At 54.2% G+C, this 22,498-nt stretch overlaps 1 protein-coding gene across 2 annotated transcripts; it reads right to left on the minus strand.

The window, feature by feature from the left end:
• Positions 1 to 664: 664 nt before the first annotated feature.
• ALDH3A2 (aldehyde dehydrogenase 3 family member A2) lies at positions 665 to 18,355 on the minus strand. Of its 2 annotated transcripts, XM_084861438.1 has the most exons (11): positions 18,077 to 18,355; positions 15,536 to 15,767; positions 14,806 to 14,891; positions 12,713 to 12,921; positions 11,208 to 11,325; positions 8,551 to 8,692; positions 6,921 to 7,087; positions 6,089 to 6,188; positions 4,196 to 4,431; positions 3,363 to 3,462; positions 665 to 2,056 (listed from the first exon to the last, which is right to left on the minus strand). In XM_084861438.1, exons 1-10 carry the CDS (start codon positions 18,227 to 18,229, stop codon positions 3,397 to 3,399), a joined length of 1,509 nt encoding a protein of 502 aa, XP_084717564.1. In that variant the 5' UTR covers positions 18,230 to 18,355; the 3' UTR covers positions 665 to 2,056; positions 3,363 to 3,396. The 2 variants fall into 2 exon arrangements, with proteins under 2 accessions (XP_084717564.1, XP_084717565.1); XM_084861439.1 differs by lacking the exon at positions 3,363 to 3,462.
• Between the last annotated feature and the right edge of the window lie 4,143 nt (positions 18,356 to 22,498).

A 22,498-nucleotide genomic window follows, 5' to 3' on the forward strand; every position in this document is an offset into this window, starting at 1 on the left:
ATCCAGGTGTCGCCTAAGCTGCTGACCAACCACACGGATGGGAGATTCTAGTGGCCCCTCCTCAGGCCCAAGGGCTCCCCTGCACTGTCTCCCTGTGCTCCCTGCCTGCTCCCCACTCCTGCCTTGGGGCTTTATGAAGGCTTCATCAGAGGCTCTGATCGAACCATTGGCACCGCGACTCAATGCTCCCTCCAGCACCCTCCCCCTCTGAGGTTTAGGGGGGAAGTTCCACCCTCTAATCACACAGCTGGTTTCCTTGGCAACCGTCTCCCAGACCTCCTCCTCAGGTCCTGTCCTAAAATCCTCATCATTAACATTAACAAGACACCTTAGTCACATTCACCACTTAGGAATTCTGTGGCAGGAACAGGGACAAAGACCATAACTATTTCTTATTACAAATTACAACAGCCCAGAGGATGTAGGTGGAAAAAACTATTTACTACATAGGTATTTTAAAGAACAAAAACCAAACTCACAAAGGGCAGACAGCAGAGCCTGGGAAAATCTCCTTAGCTAGAATTTAAAACGAGGACGCATGTCTTAAAGAAGTTGAGACACACCTTTGGTAAAGACAAAAAGTGTATTTATAGTTGGATCAAAGAATTCTCTCCCAAAGATCGTGTCTGAGGTCCCACGCCAAGAATGTTATGGAAATCACCACTTTCATCAAATATAATGGTTTATTTTGAAGCAGACAAGCCAATAATTTAGTTTAACTAGAAATTATAATTACAATTTACTAAATGAAAATGCCATACTGAAGTTATGATTGATTATTCTATTGTTACAGTTAAGCAACCTTTTCCTAAACTAGGGTAGTGATCAATTCTTGACGCCTCATTCTGTGATAAAGACATACTTCAGACGGTCCTCAGGAGCAAACTCATTCAGCAAAGCTGATTACACATTCCACCAGTAAACCACTTCTCTCACCCAGTGGGCGGAGTCTGTCTCCAAGGGGGAAGGTGCGGCTCTGGCAGCTGGTGCCCAGCAGGCCCTGTGGGGAGCCGCCCTCCTCTGGGCTCCAGTTTGGCGGGTCCCCGGCTGAGCCCCGCAGGCCCTGCCCCTCAGGAGAGCTGCTCGGTCCTCCATCCCCTCGGCCTGGCGTGGAGTCTTCCTGCAGATTTTCCCAAATGACCTTCCCACCCCGAGGTCCTGAGCAGCCACGGCCTCCTGCCCAAGACGGACGGAAATGGGGCCTCTCTGAAGTGTAAAAAAGTGAAATTTACTTGCATTTGTGCTACAGAAATAAAAAAAACTTAAAGATCTGTCTTTGGAAGACCACTAACTCGCAATTTGAGGGCCCTGACAGAGGATAAGAATTGTTTTAAGTACAGCATTTCTACTCCATTCAAAATGCCAGTTAGGTTTTGTAAGATGTAGATCCTGGCACAACGCCTACACTGTGCGAGTGACGGTGACACCGGAGTCTTCCAGGACTGACAAGGTGCCCCAGGGCTGCCGCCCCAATGAGCCCCTTGGGCAGGGACCGGAGGTGCCACAAAGCAAACACAGCGGGACGGCGGTGGACGAGAACGGAGGAGCACCTGGGCAGGCGGCACGTCTGCCAGTGGGCCACCTGGTGGAGGTCAGGTCCGCAAGCCCCAAGGGCGAATGAGGGACAGGGACTCTTCTCCCCAGATTTTCTCTAAAGCCTGGGAAAATCTATCCTCATCTCCCTGGTGGAGGCGACAGCAGGGACGGGGCGGGGTGTCCCGTGTCCCATGACCCGGGGGAGGCAGTCCCTGAGTGGTTCCGAGACGCCTTTGGGCTCCCAGGGAGCAGGGGCAGCTCAGGCACTCCTTCCCTGGCCCCAGTCCGGGCGGCACAGTCCGGGGAGGCTCTGAGGGTCCTCAGTGGGGAATGCTGGGATTTGGCTGAAATGCAAGCTGCATTCATGGCGCTTGGCAATGACATCAGGGTTGATTAGTGTGCATGTTCTCTTCCGTTTTTGGCAGGATGCTAAAGCTATGGCTTCATTAACTACTGCACAGAGGAGTAGTTCCTGGGCGGCGAGGAGGTGGAGCGGGACCACTGTTCAGTAGTCTAGCACCTGGAGAGAGGAGAGAGACCCGTCACCAACCAGCCTGGAGCGTGCGCTGCGTATGCGAACTCCGAACGCGTGCCCCTCAGGGGCCTCAGTGCGGGGTGAGCTGGGGTGAGATCCTGCTCTCCCCACACCTGTAACCACGGCAGTGTGGCGGCATCCTGTCCTGCGCTGGTGGGACCCCACTGGCAGAGACGGGCGTGGAAGTGCTTGTTCACTGTCCTCACACGGAGAGCGTGAAATATGAAAACCGCTCAGCAGCTACAACGCCGCTGACTTCACCGGGGCGGGAGCTTGGCCATCAGGGCGCCAGCCTGATGAGGCCGAGGGCGTGCTCCCCGGCCAGGGCACATACAAGCAAGCAACCAATGAACACACAGGAGGTGGAAAAACAAGTCGATGCTTCTCTTGCCCTTTAAAATTTAATTAAAAACACTACGAAATTCCAAGTCCTACTAACTCCAACCCATACTGCTGCGGCTGAAGCACTGCCCACACCTTAGAGTTCACTGTCACGTTGGATTTCCAAAGGCCGGTGACACGTATCACGTCAGCCTTCTGCAGCCCCGGCCTCTCCATGCCCTCGCACGCTCCCTGCAGCCGGCACCGCGCCTCCCCGGGGCTGTGTCCCGTGTGCGTGTGCCGCCCCGAGGCTGAAAGGCTGTGTGGAGGCAGCACACACACGCACTGACCAGTGTTTCTGACCACCCGGCCGCATGGCGCAGGTGGCTGGTGCATCATGCTGACTCCAAATGTTGTGGGTTCGATGGCCGTTGGTGCAAGTGTGAGGCAACCAAATGATGTTTCTCTCTCACATTGATGTTTCTCTCTCTCTCTCTCCCTTTAAAATCATGTAAAAACATATCCTTGGGAGAGGATTCTTTAAAAGTCTTTTAAGTCCATCCTAATTCTAGCAAAATGAATACAATTACATCCACACATAATTATAATAAAGATTCCTCAAGTAAACGACCAATATGGGCTCCGTCATTTATTTACAATAAAAGGTGATTTTTTAAAAAAATGGATAAAAGCTCAGAGAGAATAGCAGAGAAGCAGCTAAAAGGAAAAGAAAACCAAATCTTTAGAGTCTCACCCTGATTCAACCAGCCTGACCAGCGCCCTCACACCACCACGGTGTTGAGACCGGAGGGTGGAGCTGGGAGGGACCAGGAGCCTGGAGCTCCCCTCGGGCTGCAGGAGGAGGTGCTGAGGCCTAAGGAAGGGCCTTGCCCACGTCAGAATCGACGGCAAATGCCCACTGTCTCTTCCACAGCCCCAGCCCGCTGCGTAGAGAAGGAGGAGTCCCTACCTCACTGCACAGACAGCTGGTTCTGACACGTCGCTCACACGGCTCCCGGGGCGGCCAGGAAGCCCAGCAGGGCCTCCCTCCTCAGCACAGCCCGGTGTTTCTGAGAAAACCCAAAGGACTCAATGCAGCCGGTCTGCGACCCCACCAAAGCCATGCAGCTGCGAGAGGAGCCAGCGAGGTCAGGTGGGGCAGGACACAGAGGCACACGTGCTGTCCCACTGCATGCTCCCGCCTCTCCCCAGCCTGCTCTGCACAGGTGGTGCCCCTTCAGTGCAGCCTCGGGGGGCGAGGGACACCCCCGGAACCACTGCCTCCCCTTCCACCGCCCGCACCTCAAGGACACGCTGCCTTAGTCAGCCCGTCACTCTGCCGCCCGTCACCAGAGCCGTTCTATGGAGGCAGCCCCGGAGGGCAGGCACTCAGCCCTCCCTCACCCACGCCGCTCACCACACCATGGCCACCAGGCCTCCTCCTCCCTCTAGGGCACTTCAAGAAAGAAACCAAAACGGAGGCACCAGGAGCGAAGGCAGAGGGTTAGGAAGCTCAGAGCCGGCCGGCGGTTCTCGTGGCTGAAGTCCGAGACCAGAGGTCAGCGACTGTGCCTCGGACACGGGTTCTGTGGCCACGGATCTCAGCACAGCGGCAGCGAGAGGCCACGGCAGCGAGAGGCCACGCCGCGAGGGCGTGCCTGTGCCCCCACCTTTCTGCGAAACAGGAGGCCGGCCAGCGGCCGTGCCTGCCCACCGCCTGCATCGGAGCCAGAGTTAATGCAGGACCGAGCCCCGACCGCGGCCCCCAGGCAGGACCCGACGCCACACGAGCGGAGGACTTACCTTGAACAGCACGGCGGCCACCACGCCCAGGATGGCGAGGAGCAGGAGACCGAGTTTGCCTTTGCTGAACTTTTTCAGAAGGAAGAATTTTGCCCAATCCACCTTGGACTGGCTGTTGGGGGGATATCTGAGCTTGTTAGCACTTTCTCCCTTTAAACTTTTCAATAAGCAGGGACGTTGATGAGAAAAAGTGTCGAAAGAGTATTTTCCGTGGTAAGCTCCCATCCCACTGGAACCTGAAACACAGGAACAGACACCAGGGCAGCGCTGCAGGCTGCTGCCTTGAACCCGCTCCACCTCGGCCGGCCCGGCTCTTCTCACTCTTCCCGGTGCCGCCCCTGGCGTCTCCCTGTAACAGGATGTTCCCCGCAGGCTCTCCGAGGCCAGGGACTGCGCCCCTCACTCCCTCACCACCCCCACGTCCCAGGGGAAGGGAGCCGGCAGGGGCAGGACTGCCCACGGGGAAACACAAGGTCTGGAGCCCAGACCGCCAGGCGGCTCCATGCCACAGCCCCCGCACCCACTGGCTCCTCCAGCTCCCAGAAAGCACCCGAGAGCAGGATGACCGGCGACACCGCTGTCGGGGACAGGCAAGGGAAGCCTGCCTCTCAAAAGCCACGCTCTGGCCAGCGTTCACTTCTGGATCTACTGTGTGTGCTGGGAAGACACACGTCCGGCACCTGGGGCGGGAGGCAGTTCATGGCCAGGCACGTGGATGGCAGCTGAGCTGCAGGGAAATCTGCAATATGGGTCCAAAGACCGGCATTTTGAAAAGAACTTGGAAGAGGTCGTCTTTAAACAGTGGGCTATGGGTAATCAGAGTGTTCTTGGGGCTCTTCCATCTCCCCAGGTTTTCTTGCTAAGTCTGAATGCCTCTCGAATTTGGGGGAAAGTTTGTTTTCTGTAAAGAAGAGGGTCGTGGTGCCAAGTGTACCCACTCAGACAGGCCTGAGCCCATCCCTGGATCAGCATTCAACGGCCCTGAGCCTCGTCTTGGGCTGCCCCTGCCAGTGGGAGCCGGGATCCCGTGGGCACTGAGCAACCAGACACAGCGGAGTCTACTCGAATCCTTGAAGGATGTGGGCAGCGAGACCACATGACTAACCATCCTTCCCTCCTTCATCACTCTCTCCACACCCAATCACATCCAGCCCATCAGCAAATCAGGTTCCTCCCTTCCCACTAGGTCTCCCCCACCGTCCTCGCCCAAACCACCACCAGCCAGCCTGGATCCTGCAGCCCTGCCCGCCCCTCACGGCAGTGTGTCAGGTCCTGCGGGCCTGGCATCATGGGAGGCAGCAGGCTTCTTGGGACAGGCTCACCTTAACCAGGGGGGTGTGACCGGGCAACGAGGGCCCGGTGCTGCCACGGCAGAGGCAGAGAAGCAGGCGCTGTGGGGCTTTGTTGTGTGCTTTTTGCTGGGAGAGTGTTTGCACACGTGTCAGTTCGTATATCTCTGAGAGGTAACAGGGAAGCCACCACCCGGATCCCAAAAGAAAAATAAAGAGTTGAGTCAGTCCTCCCAGGTGTGAGAGAGGCATGTGGGTCCCAGCCCGAAGGGATGGACAGCTCAGGGCGAGCAGCCTAGACGGTGGGGGAGACCTAGTGGGAAGGGAGGAATCCTGCACTCCTGGCAGTCTCCCCTGCCACTCACTACCCCCCAACCACGATGGGGGACCTGAGTGCTGGCGCCCAAAACCCCCTAAATCTGGGAGGAGAACAATCATCGCAGGGAACGAAGTGATCAGAGCCTGTGGCAGGTGCTGCTCAGGGTGAAAGGTGGGGGTGGCAGGACAGAGATGAACCCCAGCACAGGGCGTGCAGGGCAGCGGGAGGCACCGAGAGGACCCCCTGCGGAGAGGGGGAGCGGGGAGTGGCGGTGGGGACACTCACCCACGCCCCCGAAGGGCAGCGAGCTGAGCGTGAAGTGCATGATCACATCGTTGGCCGTGACGCCCCCGCTGGACGTGCTGTCAATCATCCGCCGGACGAGCTGAGGGACAGAGCGAGGCTGGTCAGCGCTTCAGGCAGCCCGCGGGCGTGGGGGCGCCATGCTTCACTCCAGCAGAACGTGGGGAGCCCCTGCTCTTCTAACCAGGAGCCTGACCGAGGAGAGGTGCCCGCACAGGGCAGACAGCCAACGCCATCCCTACTGAACTCCCAGGCCCCTCCCAGGAGGCAGTCCCGATCACCCTCTTAGAGCTGGACTCCCCACATGGAGGGAGGGAGAGCTCAGTATAAAACTGTCAATACTCTACCTCTGCTTTCAGGTACAGAATATGACTTCTAGGTGCCATTTAGCTTTTATGGAATGCAACAAATATGTAAGACTTAGTATCCAGTTTCTGAAGAAATGGCTGTCCTAAGATCTCTCCAGCTCAGCACAGAGAACTGCAGGCACCGCACCCCCTCCCCGCAGCGCCCCTTGCCCCACAGCCCGGGGGCGGCACGCTGCGTGGTAAGGGGAGGGGGCTCTCACCGAAATGCCAGTGGACTAATGTCAGAAAAGAAAAGCTTCTAATGCTGGTCCACAAGGCTCCCAATTACAGGGAGGTGCCGGACATCACCCCTGGAGACCTATCCCCCAGGGGTACGCCCGCTCACAGCCCAGCCTCCCGAGAAGAGGCGGGGGGTCCCGGTGTCACACAGTAAGCCACCGGCTCTGCTGCCAGAGGGACACGCTGCCAGTGGTGGCCGAGAGGGTGTGCTGCTCTGTGACGTTTACCTTGTTGTTTCGAGAGAACACGTAGAGAGCCAACGGCTTCTCGCGGTCGTTTATGAATTCTATGGCTTCCTCTGCATTCTTCACAGGCACTATTGGGAGAATTGGTCCAAAAATTTCCTCTTGCATCACCTTGGTTTCAGGGTCAACGTCAGTAAGTACTGTTGGGGCTGAAAACAAAGCAAGCGGATGAAAAAGCTACAGGAGACAGATGCAAATCCCACTGACCTTTCACTGGGCCACCTCTCCATCCCCCCTTCCCTCCTCCAGGGACCGCGTGGAAAAGCCCGAGTATGGAGAAGCCAGTGCTAACTGAGTGTCTGCGAGCACGGGGCTCGGGGTCATCATGCAAACCAAGAGGAGGAGCTGTGCCTGGATGCAGCTTACACATGTGTCACCCGGCACAGCACACGCCTGACCGGAGGTGTGCACCTCTCTGGGAGCACAGACAGCACTCTGGGTCACATCAGCATCTTTAACCAGTGCTTGCCTGCAGAGTCCGCAGGACTAGGCTATTTCTTTGAGCCATTTTGCCAGGCGTAACCGGGAAGTAATTCCAGAGTTCTGAGCGGCATTCCACTCCGTCACACACTAAGAAAACATACTTAAGTGGCCAAGACTCCCTCCCCCTCAGTCAGGGCTCCGTCCACTGCGGGCAGGGGCGCAGGGAGGCACTGTGGACGCGGAAGGAACCAGCCTCACCCCGCGCCTGCCATCCCGGGCAGCACGCCCCAGGACCTGTCACACGCTGGGCGGTCAACTGAAGGAAGCGCCCGGTAGCAGCGACTGTTCCTCCTTCACTCCCTGCCTCCGACCGGCCCTGGCAGCACGTGGACAGTCCTGCCGGCACTCATACACCCCCTTCCACGCCTCCCCGGGGGGGAGAACGGACTCGGTTTTGGTGTCCACCCTCCTGGCACAGCCATGAGCTCAGATAAGGTGACCCTGACTCCAGGTCAGAGGAAAGCTCCTGACAGTATGAGCTCATCATGAATGCCCTTCCCGGCCGCTGAGGATGGGGCAGAAAGACCAACAGCTGGGCTTCCTGAGGTACGGCCGGCCCCTGGGCTCACAGGCTGCCACTCACCTGAGAACACAGTGTTCCTATGGTTTGAGCCCCGTAAGTTTTAAGTGGGTTTTGTAATGTTCATCATCCTATCTGATAAAGCAAGTAAAGCTGGTTGGGGCAGCCTTTTGCCAACTAAATGTGTCATTCTCCTGTTATATGTTACTTTGGGAAAAGTGCTTAAAATTCAAAACTCATTTTAAGAATTTTAAAAGCCACCGAAAGTAAACAAATAATGTCAAGCATGACAGATCAAACAATAATTTCTGCGAAATCGTTGCCAGTGGCGAGTTGTGGAACAGTGGCTGGTCTATTTCTTTGAGCCTAGGCGTAACCTGGAAGTAATTCCAGAGTTGTGTGTCTCAGGGTGGGTAGGAAGAAAACTATTTGTAAACACAGAAAAGCTAGTGCCACACAAGTGGTTTAATTCAACGCATGTGTGTGCGCGCGCGATCATCTTTACAGTTTACCCGAAGCGCATTTAGGTTTATTTTGCACTAAAGAGCTGTTTGTTTGGTGTCAGTAAACACTGCCAGTGCCTCTCCCACAAGGAAGGGCTCCCCTTACCGATGTAGCGGGTGGCCTCGTCAGACTCCCCACCAAAGGCGATCTTCTGTCCTTCAAGCAAACTCAGGAGCCTCTTAAAGTGACGAAGATTGATGATCCTTTCGTAATCAGGAGATTCCTTTATATTTTCTCCATAAAATTCCTATTTAAAACAATAGTGTTTCACTGTCACAAAAGACCCATATTTCAATTTCTTCACAAGTACAAAATCTACTCATGCTCAAAAAGCATCACATTCCACCCCGCCAAGTGCTTTCATAGCACTGACTGTTCCCAACTTTGAGGGGTCAGCTTCAGGTTTTTTTGACTTTGTGACGGTACAAAGTGGTACAACTTGAGTGGAAAGTGTATTTCGGACTCTGCTCTTCTCCGGGCCGGTGAGGTGTGGGCAGCCAATGTGAGTGGCCGAGCACTGTGAGCTCCGCGGCCCTGAGCGAGAATGTCCAGCAGGTTAGGTGCCAGATCCATTTCCACTTATATTTCCAACTTACAACGGCTTGCAGGTCACCCCCTGGAGGTCACGGAGACCTGCAATGGTGGTACAGCCAGGCTGCTTGGCTTGTCAAGGACAGCAGTTTAAGCAGGGGCAGCGAGAGCAGGTAAAAGGCCTGGTTCCATCTGAGGACCCTGCTTCCCTGTGGCTGTGGCTGCTCCCTGCACGGAGCTGGGTGGCTGCAGCAGAGACCCCGGGACTGCAAAGCCTGGAGTGTTTGCCACCTCGCCCTTTTCACGCAGGTCGCTGAGCTCTGCGCTTTTCCATGCTTTTCCATCTTCTCTAGACGGGCATTTCCACCCGTCACAGACAACAGGGCAGCCACTCAGAAGATCCAAATACAGCCTGGGCAATTAAACCCTCAAAGGCCGAAAGTCAATATTATTATGTAAAACAGACAGGAAATTACTGAGTTGTTGCATCACTTCAAAGCCTTATGAAAGCTCTCACCTTCCTCTCCAATCAAAATGCACACTGCCCGCCGCCTCCGCACAGCTCAGGTCTGGGTAAGAACCGCCAAGCAGGAGCAGCCACGCCTGCCTTCCCTCTCAGGGGGGCCCCGCCTAAACTCTAAGGGACCCAGGAGACTTGCAACCAGGGCAGCGGCAGCCTGTCCCGGGCTGACCCCTGAACCTCCAAGGCCCCTTTTCCCTGACTCCCCAGAGAGTCAGAGCAGCCCGGCCCGGGTGCTCCTGCCACGTCGTCTCTCCTACGCCCTGTTTCCCTGCCTCGGGTTTAAGAAACATCCTCTCAAACCAGACAAACCCCCCGCCCCACCCCCAAGCAAACAAGCATCATCCCAGCAGCTTGTGGACATGCATGTTCCTGGCGCCCCCCCCACCCTCCCACCCTGTGCCACCAACTACGATTTGCCATGCTGGTGGCACCTGGAGACCCCGGGCCAGCGGAACCACAGTGGAGGGTGAGGCCCGGGAACTGTTCTTACATGGCTCTCTGGTGACCTCGGTTGAGAACCTCTGTGCTCAGAGAATAAATGCCTCAAAGGCCACAGGGCCGTACTCCTTTGGAGCCAGGTCCGTCACCGTTCTCCACAAAGCTCGACTCCTCCGATTCTCAGTCCTCGCCACACAGGGGTTTTTAATCCCCTCTCTGCCACCTCACACCCCCCTAGTCTGGCCAATTCTCCTTTCATTTTCTCCTGGTCTGGCTCCATCTTCCCTCCCATCACTCTGTCTAAGACCCTTGGTCAGACCTGGAGCTGTGCCCCTCCCTAAATTCCTGGTGTGGTTTCTGTGCTCTGGTCACAAATGGCGCTTGCTCTCCGGTGTTCTGGATCCTTCTGTTCAGTGCTCAGTTAGTGCCTGTCAAGTGAACAATGATCGTTCCAGCAATTCCTCCCACCGGGGAACTCGTCACACCGGTTCATCCCTTCCTTTCTTCAATCCAAACCGCGTGTTTCTTCAGGGCACGCGGACACTCCCTTACAGCCTTCCTGATTTCCTCCCTAGAGACCTTTACTTTGCACACCGGGAAGACCAATACCCACGTCAAGAATGAGTGGTTGATTAACTCACTCCTCCAAACACTCTACACACAAGCACCGACAACCTTAATTGGCAGGACCACTATGCCACCTGATTACACTCAAAGGACGGGCAACATTCTCTCAAACCACACACAGACATTACCCGGTGTGCAGCAAGCCTCTTTAAAACGTGCAATACTGACTATTTAGTCAGGAGCACTGGCCTCTTTCCCTTTAGCTTTTCCGATTAAAAATGACAACATAGAACACAACAGCCGTCCAGTCCAGTATGAAGGGATCAAAACTGTACCTATTTTTTTTTTTTTTTTTGGTCAAATTAGGAAACAATTTTTTGGTGTGCTGCAGAATTTCAGTAGTTTGTGCGCCATGAGATGAAAAAGGCTGAAATTGCTGTTCTAAAGCATGTACCACAACTAACCCGTTTATCCATCAGCAAGTCAACTAGACAAGTGTACTTCCCACCAGCCTGACCTTAGTCCCAGCAGAACTCCACGGAAAGGGTGCGAAGCATTTATAATTAATTAGCCAGGGGGTTAATGCAGTCACACAGACTATGGGGATTTCCAGGGGAAGCAAGGGTGTAAGGATGCTGCCTGCAAACAGCTGATCTGACTCATCTTCATGAAACCAATGGCATCAGACATGTTCACCACTAACCTTCACAGTTTCCTTAATCTTCTGCACGATTTGACTCTGGAGAGATGGTTCGCAGAGAATGTAGTCGGGAGCAATGCAGGTTTGGCCGCAGTTCATGTACTTGCCCCAGGCTATGCGTCTGCAGGGGAAGAACCAGAGAGCCACAGGATTAATCTACTCTTCTTCTGTCACACACTTTTGTGTTGTTTGAATGTTTTCAGCTAACGTGTTCAAACACTTACTTGGTAATCTTTTGTTGTTGTTAATCCTCACCAGAGGATATTTTCCCATTAATTTTTAGAGAATAAGGAAAAGAAGGAGAGTGGGAGAAGAGAGGAGAAGAGAGGAGAGAAGAGGAGAGGGAGAGAAAAAGAAAGAGAAACATCGATGTGAGGGACACATCGATTGGTTGTCTCCATGCATGCACCCCAACCAGAGCCAGGGATCGAACCTGCAACCCAGTACCTGCCCTTGACTGGGAATCAAACCTGTGACCCTTCCATGTGTAGGCTGATGCTCTAGCCACTGAGCCCATCAGCCATGGCACTTAGCAATCTTTATAAAAATATTTTAAGAACTCGTCTCTAAATCAGCTGGCTGGAACTTGGAGTGCATTTTCCAGCTGATGTGAAGGACTCTAAGGAGCGGGCAAATTCTCATGCCAACTCACGGGAAACAGCCCTTTGCCCGCAGAGAGCTCTGCCCGCTACAGGAACACCCTCTGCCTCCTCCTCTTCCCCCAAAGGGACATGAGGGATGGCAGGAGTTCCACACAGGCTCCGCCTCCTGGCTGCAGCTTTAGTCCTGCTGGCAGGATGCTCGGGCAAGCAGAACAGCAGCCGCTCCCCCTGGAGAGCTGTGCCCATGGATGGGTCAAAGTCTGGGACTCTCACCAGCTGAGAGTCCCATATTCTGGCAGGCAGACTTCTACTTACGAAGACAACCTGGACCCCAGCTCCCGCTCTATACCGCCTCCGTGCTCCGTGTCTCTGAAGTAGAGAGAAGCCACCCCCCCCCAACCCCCCCCCAGCACACAGCCCTCTGGTTTGGGTCCTTCCTGCTAGCGAAACCTGATTTAGCAGAGAGAACCTGACACCTTTCGTCTTCTGGTTCCCAGAGCAAGATGCTAATCTTAGTTAAAAGATAAGTAATACTGGTTTTATCAACAAAGGCGCTCAGTTAAGAAATGGACGGAATACCCTTTCTGTTGGGAATGTAAAGATCTTATTAGGCATACACAATACTTTGGATCACCTACCAGCAGAAAAGTAAAATTTCTTGTCGATCTGTAATCTCAAGCACAGAAGACCCTCTCCCATGACCCGGGAGTGAGGGCCTCCTGCTCATGGCTGCTGGCAGAGCAGAGGAGACAGTCTGTGCAGGAATTCAGTTCCCCGTGAGGACTTCAGCCGCCAAAGCTTCCTGTCTCTCGGGGGCCAGAGGCGTAGGGCTCCAGTGCAAAAAGGATACATCAACCTGAAGTCCCCACTGTGCTGGGAAAGCCCCAGGGCCAGGGCCCGCCTCACCTGCAGGCGACGTCCAGGTCACAGTCTCTGTCGATGTAGCACGGACTCTTCCCGCCCAGCTCCAGGGTCACCGGGGTCAGATACTTGGCCGCAGCCGCCATGACAATCTTCCCCACCGCAGTGCTCCCGGTGTAGAGGATGTGGTCAAACCGCTGCTTCAGGAGCTCGGTGGTTTCCTCAACGCCGCCATTAACCACAGTGTACAGGTCCTCAAAGAAGGAAAGACAGCCATGGCCGGTGTGGCTCAGCCGGTTGTGCATTGTCCTACCCACCTCAAAGTTGCCAGTTCAATTCCCAGTCAGGCCTCGAACCACCCCCCCTCCCCCCGCCCCACAGGGCTGGGGGGCATGAAGGCAGCAGCCGATCGACGTTTCTCTCTCTCTCCAAATTCAAGTTTTTTAAAATCTTAAAAAAAAAAAAAAAAAAAAAAAGATAAACATTTGCACTGCCAAATTAATCAATTGTCTAAAGAGCAGTTTCTTCAACATGGACATGTAATATTGAGTAAAACCGAGAAAAGATGGAGACCAGCCCTGTGAGGATAGAAGAGGGAGCAAATGGAGGACAAGGGTGGACAGAGGCCAGTGGCATCTGAGAGCCATCATCCCACAGGGACGACTGGAGAGTAGAGAGTGCAGGGTTTTCTACATGAGCTCAGCAATGAAACACAAAAGAGAAGAGAGCACATGGGTGCACTGGACCAGGGGACTGTGCAAGCTGAGAATTTAGGGGAGAAAGAAATGGCTGCTATGAGTAACCGCAGACAGGCCCCCACCTCACGTCTGAACCTGGACATTCTCTCTCTCAACACAGCGCAGGGCTTAGCCCACGGCAGGAGCCGAGTACCTGCCTGCTGGCAGGAACATGGATTTGAAGTCAGACCTGACTAGCTCTTCGCTCTGTGACTTACTAGCTAGTGACTTGGGCAGGTACCTGGTCTGTTACTGGGAGCTCCTACGGCTTTGGGCTGAGCATTACCGGAAGGAACCTTTTGAAAAACAACACAAAGAGCAGCAACAGAGGACAGACAACGAGGAAAACAGGGAGACGTGCTAGAACATTCTGAGGTGCTGGCATGAAGTAAAAGTTGGTTTGTGGGCCTTCTGTTTCCACTAATTAGGGCTAATTAGTCCTCATTCACTTCTGAGTTTAACAGCCCCACTGTTTCAAGTTTTAACCTTTGTATAGCTCAATCTGCAGAGCGTGTGTGACTGATGCCCCCACAGCTCGGGGAGGCAGGATGTGCATCACTAGGCCCATCGGGACGCTCAGATAGTGAAGAATTTACGCCTGGTTTCTAATCCTACTCAAACCACGACACCTCTCTGTTTTCATCATCCTTCTGAGCCAGACAGCCACAGCCATCAGAACAACCTGTTCTGTGGTTTAGACAACAAAGGACAGTATTATTCCAGGGGCCGGGGTTAGATTACTGTAAGTTAACGCGTACAACTACAAGTGCGATATTTTAAAGCTGCCTTCCAATGACAGTGAAGTGAGGACTCCTTCCTGCAGCAATTCCAGGCTGGACTAAAACGTCCCAGCTCCGTGGTGGCGGCAGGAGGAAGAGACGGAGCCCTGTGGTTGGAGCGCGTCTTCTTTACTCAACGCCGACACCCCTACAGGCCAGCACTTTAACCTGAGGGACAACTGGTTTGGGCGGCCATTTTCTCCCTGCAGCTTCATGCCACAAACAGGCCCATTTAAAGCGAAGTGTCCTTATACAGTCATATTCCATGAAGACAAGAGATGACCAGAACCCAGCACCGAGCTAGTCTCTCATTAAGTAATTCACCAAAAGAATGCACCAAAATCATGTTAGGATTAACCTAAAAACAAAGTTAACCCAATGCCGAAGGGCAGAAGAGGGCTGTGATAGCAGGGGCCATGCAGCCACTGGCTCCATGTATGGCGAGCACAGCAGTTGAGCCGTACAAGCTCTTTCGGAGCTAACCTCTTCTGTCCAGCCAGCTGCTGGAGGCTTAGGACACTGCAAACTGACCCCCGCCACCAATGACAGGCGCTGGAAGAGAGGTCAAATGGGCGCTTCCCACAACCAACAGGTGTTCTGCAGATGGTGAAGGCATTCTTACCTGGTCCAAATACTGGGGGAGCAGCTTAGCCAAGATCTTGGCTGTATTTTCACTTAGTTCAGAAGGCTTGATAATCACAGCATTTCCTAAACAAAGCAAAAAGCAGAACAGTATCATCTAATACCTGATTGGATGTTTAATAGCTACCAAAATGGTGTGCATGCAGGGAGTACAGGCTAAGTATGCCAGTTATTTCTGTTGCTCTTAGTTCTGTTCTAAGAGCTTACCTCAGTTTCTCTTTTCCAGATGCTAACTTCTTAGTTCTCATCACCGTCAGATAACTAACCACCCCCACTCCTCTCTATTTCCATCACCTTTCTCCCACTCCCACGCCTGGACTTTCCTCTCTGCTCTGGAATCATTGGGCAAACAGGCCTTGTCAACATAAAGCTGCCATTCTGGGCCCTGCAGAAATGAGACCTTAATCTCTTGGCATAAACCCAGGCCAGCCTTGCTCCCACAGCCCTTATCTGGGTGGAGAAATGGTTGGACAGAATCAGTCGGTTCACCCACGGCCACAGCTGGCACCTGAAGCCACTTGAGAATATGGATGCCTGACTCCAATTCCCGAGCCTGTCTGCTCACGCCTTCATATCCTTACGCTCTCCACGCACTGCTGTGTAAACCAGGCACGCCATCAAAGCAAATGCACTCAGCCACCATCCTTAACTTATCCCCAATGCGAACAGGGCCCTCTGAGAAGGTACAGAGACATACGCGGACACCAGACCTGCAGCAATGGCTCCGATCAGCGGCTGCATGATGAGAACGAAGGGGTAGTTCCACGCCCCTATAATCAGGACGACCCCCAGGGGCTCTGGCTGGACGTAGACCTCGTCCATCATGGTGAGCAGGTTCTTCTTGGCTGGCTTAGCAGTAACCCACTCAGAAAGCTGCTCCAGCACGAGGTCAACTTCCCCAAGAATGGTAATGACTTCATGGCTGTAGGCATTCAGCTCACTCTGGGAGGAGAGTCACAGGAAACCTTGCATAAGTACCACACATCCACCCGAGTGTCTAAAGCTCCAGGCCAGGTACCGCAGTGAAAACGCCTTATCAGACCAGCAGGCTTGCCATTCAGCTTCCTTTTGTTCCTCTGAGCTGTCAGACTTGCTAACTCCCTCTCTATTAAACTCAATCCCTCTAAAACCTCGGCTCATTCAAGGCGTTTAAAGCCAGGCTTAAACACTCCCGTCAGCATCACCTCTCTGATTAGTAATGGCTCGCCTCGATCACACTTTATAAACCATAGCAACTATGCTTTTGACCTGCATCTTAATGTTTCACCCCAATACAGCCCTTTATAACTATTCTCATTTTATCTGTATATGTTTTGTCTCCCAACCAAATTTAAAACACTCAAGGACAAGGAAGTTACTGTATTTCTTTAGTAATCATACACACACACACACACACACACACACACACACGAGGCCCAATGCCCGAATTCATGCTCAGGTGAGATCCAGCCAGCCTGTCCCTATCAGGGCTGGGCCAGGCTGGCCAGGGAGAGGGGATGCAAGATGTTAGCCATACAGCCCTGCCCCCGATTGGGGTAGGGGGGTCAGTCAGATGCTGGGTGGGCCAGGAGAGGGACTGCGGGAGGTTTGGGGGAGGGGAAGGAGCAATCAGGGCCCTGATCAGGCCGGTTGGCTGTGTGGTGCGTGTATTAGCTATTGGTTGTTCTATCATTCCAGTTGCTTGGCTTTCATACACACACACACACAAATACATACTAGATGCCCATGGTGGGGAGGGTCCCTCAGCGTGGCCTGGGACCCCTCGCTCCTAACCACCGCCTGCTCAATGCTCCTTACTGCTCAGCTTGTTACTCCCGCTGTGAGCCAGGCCACTGACCACCAAGGGGCAGCTCCTGCATTGAGCGTCTGCCCCCTGGTGGTCAGTGCATGTCATAGAGGCCAGTCTTTCTGCCCTTCAGTCGATTTGCATATTAGGGTTTTATTGTATAGGAGAATAGATAGATTCACACAAACATTTCATGCTTGTAGGATAAATGATTCAGACTTTTAAAAATCTTAATTATTCTATCTTGTTTATTTGAAACCACAGCCCCTCTCCACCTAAAGCACACTAAAGGGAATTCTATAGTTCCTGTTGTTACTAATACTAAGATACTACCGTGTTTCCCCGAAAATAAGACATCCTCCGAAATAAGACCTAGAGCGTGGAAAGATAAGACATCCCCTGAAAATAAGACCTAGCACAACTTTGGGAGAAAAAATTAATATAAGACACTGTCTTATTTTCGGGGAAACAGGGTACTACCCTTCAAGATAGTCTTTTGGGAGAAGCGAGGGAGAGGGAGATTCCCAAAGCCAGAGCAAAATCTTGTTCCCTGTGGCATAAACATAAAAAGTAAAAACATAAAGGGGATGAGGGGGTGGAGATATATGTAATAGTATCCACGATTTAAAAAAAAAAAAAAAAAAAGTAGGCAAAACCGGTTTGGCTCAGTGGATAGAGCATCGGCCTGTGGACTGAAAAGTCCCAGGTTGGATTCCGGTCAAGGGCATGTACCTTGGTTTCGGGCACATCCCCAGTGGAGGGTGTGCAAGAGGCAGCTGATCAATGATTCTCTCTCATCGATGTTCCTAACTCTCTATTCTTCTCTCTCTTCCTCTCTGTAAAAAATCAATAAAATATGTTTTTTTAAAAAGTAAACCAAAATGACAATATTATTAGAAAACACAGGGGAATGTATTTATGCCCTGGCCACTAGCTACTCAAAGCTTGGTTCCAAAACAGGCCCATGGCATCACCTGGGGACTGATCAGAAACTCAGCCTCTCACCCCTCAGACCTCTGGGCCTCAGGCCGCGTCCTAACGGGTCCCAGGGGTCCCGGCGCCCTTTAGGGAGCACTGACCAAAGGAAGTCAGGGCGACCCATAGACCCTTCTTCACAAGAACCAGGAAACAAAGTTAACAGACAAGAAGCAGGCTCTGAGAAAACATCTGCACTAAATGACGCCGACAAATTACCGAAACCCAAGATAAAAAATAAAAAATCCTACGGGAGAAGGACCATAAATGCAACAGAAAAACAGGCGGAACTATAAAAGGCAGTTAGTTCCCTGACAGAAGCCAGAAAACCACGCACTTTGGTCTGCAAGCAACTCCGCGGGGCTGGCTCCGGGCGCGGGGCGGCCGGTGGGGGCACCTCTGCTCCGTCCCCATCCCCGTCCCCGTCCCCGCAGCCTCCCCGTCCCCGTCCCCGCAGCCTCCCCGTCCCCGCAGCCTCCCGGCGGCGCACCTTGCTCAGGTCGGCGGCGATGGCCGCCAGGATGTCGCGCTCGCGCTCCTGCACCAGCCTGCGCAGCGCCTCGAGCTGCTGCCGCCGGAAGCTCAGGGGGCGCGAGCGGCCGCTGCGGAAAGCGTCCCGCACCCGCTGCACCAGGCGCTCCATGGCCGCCTGCTCTGAGGAGAGGGAGGTCGGGCGCTGCGCGGACCAGGGGCCGCCCCGCTCGCTGCCTCCGCCGCGGACCCCGGGCCGCACCTCACTCACCGCCCGACCGGCCTCCGCGCCCGCCCCGCCCCACTGCCGGCCGCGGGGGCGGGCCCACCGAGCCGCGCGCCTATTGGTCGGGCGGGGCCCGTGACCCCGCCGGAGGCCCCGCCCACCGCCCACCGCCCACGCCGGGAGCTGACCGCGGGCGGTGCGGGCCGGGGTGCGGCCTCCCGGCCCCACGGGGGCGGGGCATCCCCAAGCCGCCCCGGTGCTGGGGGAGGGGAGGGCCGAGGGTAAACGGGGCGGGGGCGCTGGCGCTGCCGTCCGCGGAGAGTGGGTGCACCGCCCGCGGGCCGATCCCGCCCTCCCAGCCGGTGCCGGGCTGCGTGCGGACGGCCGCGGCGGGCGGAGGGAGAGGTCGCCCTAATCCCCGGGGCAGCCTCGGCCCTCGCCGGCCCCGGGCCCAGGCCGCGGCCTCGGGAGACACGGCCTCGTGCCGCCGCCGCCGCCGCCACTGCGATGCGGTAGAGAAGGCTGCGGGCCCTGGAGCCGCACCCTCCTCCGAACCCGGGGCACCACCTGCCCCGCACCGTCTGTCTAAACCTACAACAGGCACCTCAACTCACTGGCCAGCCCCCCCCGGCCCGCCTTCCCCTTTACCCCGGCACCGGCTCCCGAGCCAGCCGTGGCCCTCCGCTCCGGGCCTGTCCGCGAACACATGGAGGGAACCAGCCGCCCCCGCCCGGGCCCACGTCCGCAGCATCCACCGCGCCGGGCCGCCCCTGCACCCGCACTGGCACCCCGTTTCCCTTTCCACTCTGCACTCCGGGCCCTGCTGCCTCTCAGCTCCGCATCCGCCCTCCTGTGCGCCCGCAGGGCCCAGCCGAGCGGGTTAATCGCTGCCCGGGCTCTCGCGCCCCACGGCTGCCAGCGAAGGGGGCACGAGCGGGAAATGGGCGGGAAGTGGGGAGCTCCTGGTGCTCCTGGAGTCAGTGTGGCCCTCCTTAGAGAGGGAGGCGGGGTGGCTCAGGACTGGCAGTGCCGGCACATCCAAGCAGTGGAGGTGGCGGTGACTGCATCTCCCAATGGCACGGGGCGGGCAGCGGGCAGCTGCTGGCCCATACCCCTGTCTTCCGGGGCCATGCATTGCTCTTAACCCCCCTCTGCCCCAGAGAACCAAAGTGATTATCTTCATGGCGGGGCCCTAGCTGGACCAGCTTGCTCTCAGTAATCCTCCGGAAGGTACCTTATCCATGTTCCCTGCTCACAGCTTTCCAATGGCTTCCTGTCTCACTTAGAGAGAAGGAAACCCCAAAGCACACCGCATGCTGTGAGCCTGGATGTCATGGCCCAGCTCCCCTCCAGCGCGTTTTGTGTTATTCTCTCGGCTGGAGTGGCTCCTTGCTGCATCCCCTGAGCTCAGGGCTTTTGCACTCGGCTGCTTTTTTTTTTTTTTGCCTGAGGGCCCGCTACCTTTCTCAGTTCAATCTCTGCTTAAAGAAGCCTTCACGATCACCATGGCTAAAGCGGTGGCTTTAAACTCCACCTGTACCTGCTACTCGGTCCCTTTCCATGTATTAGTTTGTTTGTTTCTGTCTGTCATCCCCATTGAAATTCTTACAAGTCAGGGCCTTTTTCGTGTTCGCTGTAATATCAGTGTTTATCACAGAGCCTGGCCAGCAGTAGGTACTCAATAAATTATTGAAAGAATGGACAGTAAACGATCAAATACTCTGGCCTCGGCGTGTTGGCACTCTCCACTGTTGTGGTTTTCTCAGCAGCCTGTGAAGTTAGAGGCTTAAAGGGATTCTTGATGAAGGAAGGAAGGTGGCATGGACATCAAACTCTTTACCTCTACTTTTACTCTGTTCTTTTGGAAAAGAAAAAGGAAAAAAAAAAAAAAAAAAAAAAGGACAGTCAGATGGGGATGCCATGGTTACATGGGAGACTGTGGTGAGCAATCTTCTCACATCGCCGGGAAGAGCTGTGGCCTCCAGCACACACTGAGGCCGTAACCAGCTCCACTCGGACTGCAGGGCGGCCTGGGCACAGCTGGCCATCTGGACCTGCAGAGACCACGTCAAATCAGCTCAAAGTTCACCGCAGAGTTGTCCGAATTATCTCTAATCTGATCCCAGGACCTTAACCCCAGCTAATAAACATTATGCAAGGGATTAGGTAACTTGAGATATGAATCATGCCACAATTAAAAAAAAATCTTTATTGATTTCAGAGAGGAAGGGAGAGGGAGAGAGACAGAAACATCAACGATGAGAGGGAATCATTGACGGCTGCCTCCTGCACGATCGGGGATCGAGCCTGTAACCCGGGCATGTGCCCTGACCGGGAATCCAACTGTGACCTGCTGGTTTATAGGTGACACTCAACTGCTGAGCCATCGCATGCCACAATTAAAAAAAAAAATTCAAATAATGAACAGAATTTCAATGTGAAAATAGAACAGAATTCAGTATCATCTAAGGCAAGTTAATCTCTGAGTAGCAAAGAGCTACTTCTCTGCTAAGGAAAAGATGTGGGCATTTCTTTAAAAGGATCTATTTTTATTCTGATGACACAATCACCAAGAGTTTGACTCCTCACCAACTCTTGAACATTTTCTTTACAGTAGAAATCAATTGATGGCATTTTGTTGGGCATATTTTAAAAACACATCCAAATGCTTTAATCGAACAATGTGATATATTTATGTGACCAAAGAGAGGCCTGGAATTTTTATTTACCAAATTTCCAAGGTGACACATTCTCCTGACTTTTTGAATCTGAAGGACTCACTGATCTAAGTAGCTGTGGGCCAAGGACAGCACCTCGGCGGGGTGCAGGACGAGGGGCTAAATGCTCACAAGCAGCTTCTTTCAGGAAATGCGGACTGTGGTCATATTAGTGTGCCCCAGGCCTTTTCCTACTCCCCCCTTTTTTTATGTTCTTAAGGAGCTTCTGTATGGTGGGTGATCCACTCCATCACCCCTCCCCTTCACAACCGTAGGGTTATCATATGACCCACGTGTAGTCGGAGAATCAAGCCTTCCCAGCACAGCAATCGGCTCAGGAATGTGCAGGCAGCTGGAGCCTGCGTTCAGCCTCCTGGGACTTGGCTTTCCCCGGGGCTCTCTCCCTCGGTGGGTGACATAATTATGGAGCTGCGGAAGGCAAGAGCTGATAAAGCTAATTCAGAGGAAGGAGCAGCCCAGAGGCAGTCCTGACAAGCCCAGGTGGCCCGTAAGGCTTGACGCTAAGAGCACGCCTGTGAGGCGCACCTCCACAGTCCCACGAGCCAATGCTTTCCCAGGCGTTAGGGACCAAAACTTGAATGTTTGCCACATGTTACCGAAAGAGACTTTTACCAGAGCGGTTCTGTGGCCAGGCCCTCAGGTAGCCCCCTGTGGGGTGAAGGTCTGAGGCAGTGGGTGTGTTCCTGGCAGAGGAACAGACGTAATGGCAAACCATTCCCCTTCCGAGGAGAGCACCTTGGGGCCAGAAGGAGATAGACATCCTGGCTTATGTCCTAGCCAGAGCCCTTGTGGCTGAGAGAATAAGTGTTTGCTTCACCCTTGCTTTTAAGAAAGCTCTCCCTGATCACAACTGAGGAAATCCAAAGTCTAAACCTCACGAACACCTTTTGAATGTTGCATTTTTACTGGACGTGAGACACATGCGAAGCAGTCCCAGCTGTAGCTGTGTGCGTGGGTGACCCCCGTCAGCCACTGGTGCACCTGCTGCCCGAACGTCGCCGGCGTCCTCCAGCTCCGCCCACGCGCTGCCACAGGATCTGTGGTGAGAGCAAAACTTCACCGGTCATCAGATAATTCCCCAACAATTCATGTTCCTCACCAGTAATATGGCAGTCTAGTAGCTTCACCGCTTCTCTAAGGCTTGATAATGTCACTTTAAAACCTAACCATTCTGGTGGGTGTGTAAGTGTCTAATGCTGTCTCGTTGTGATTTTAACTTGCATTTCCCTGGTGGCTAATGAGAAGGTCACATTTTCACATGTTTATGGCTGTTTACATGTATGTCCATGGCAGGGAATAACAGAGTTAGGACAGCAAACCTGCATCGCAGCCTCAGACGGCCTTGGCCACCTGTCCTAACCCTTCCCACACCCTTCGCCAGCAGATGCCTGCCTGACGCAGATGTTGTGTCCACAGTTCAGCACCAGAAGGAACAAACATAGGGCCCCTGCATAGATCACTCACACATGCACACAGG

This window comes from Pipistrellus hanaki, assembly GCF_964339955.1.
Source record: "Pipistrellus hanaki genome assembly, chromosome: 16".
Taxonomy (NCBI): Eukaryota; Metazoa; Chordata; class Mammalia; order Chiroptera; family Vespertilionidae; genus Pipistrellus; species Pipistrellus hanaki.

Bases quoted from the DNA above. Each gene is read 5' to 3' on its own strand.
- ALDH3A2 (XM_084861438.1), bottom strand. From the start codon at position 18,229: ATGGAGCGCCTGGTGCAGCGGGTGCGGGACGCTTTCCGCAGCGGCCGC. The intron at 11,326-12,712 runs GTGAGGCGGGCC...CTTCCCCTGCAG, and splicing joins GACCTGGACGTCGCCTGCAG to ACGCATAGCCTGGGGCAAGT. The intron at 6,189-6,920 runs GTAAACGTCACA...TCTGTCCCTCAG, and splicing joins TGTTCTCTCGAAACAACAAG to CTCGTCCGGCGGATGATTGA.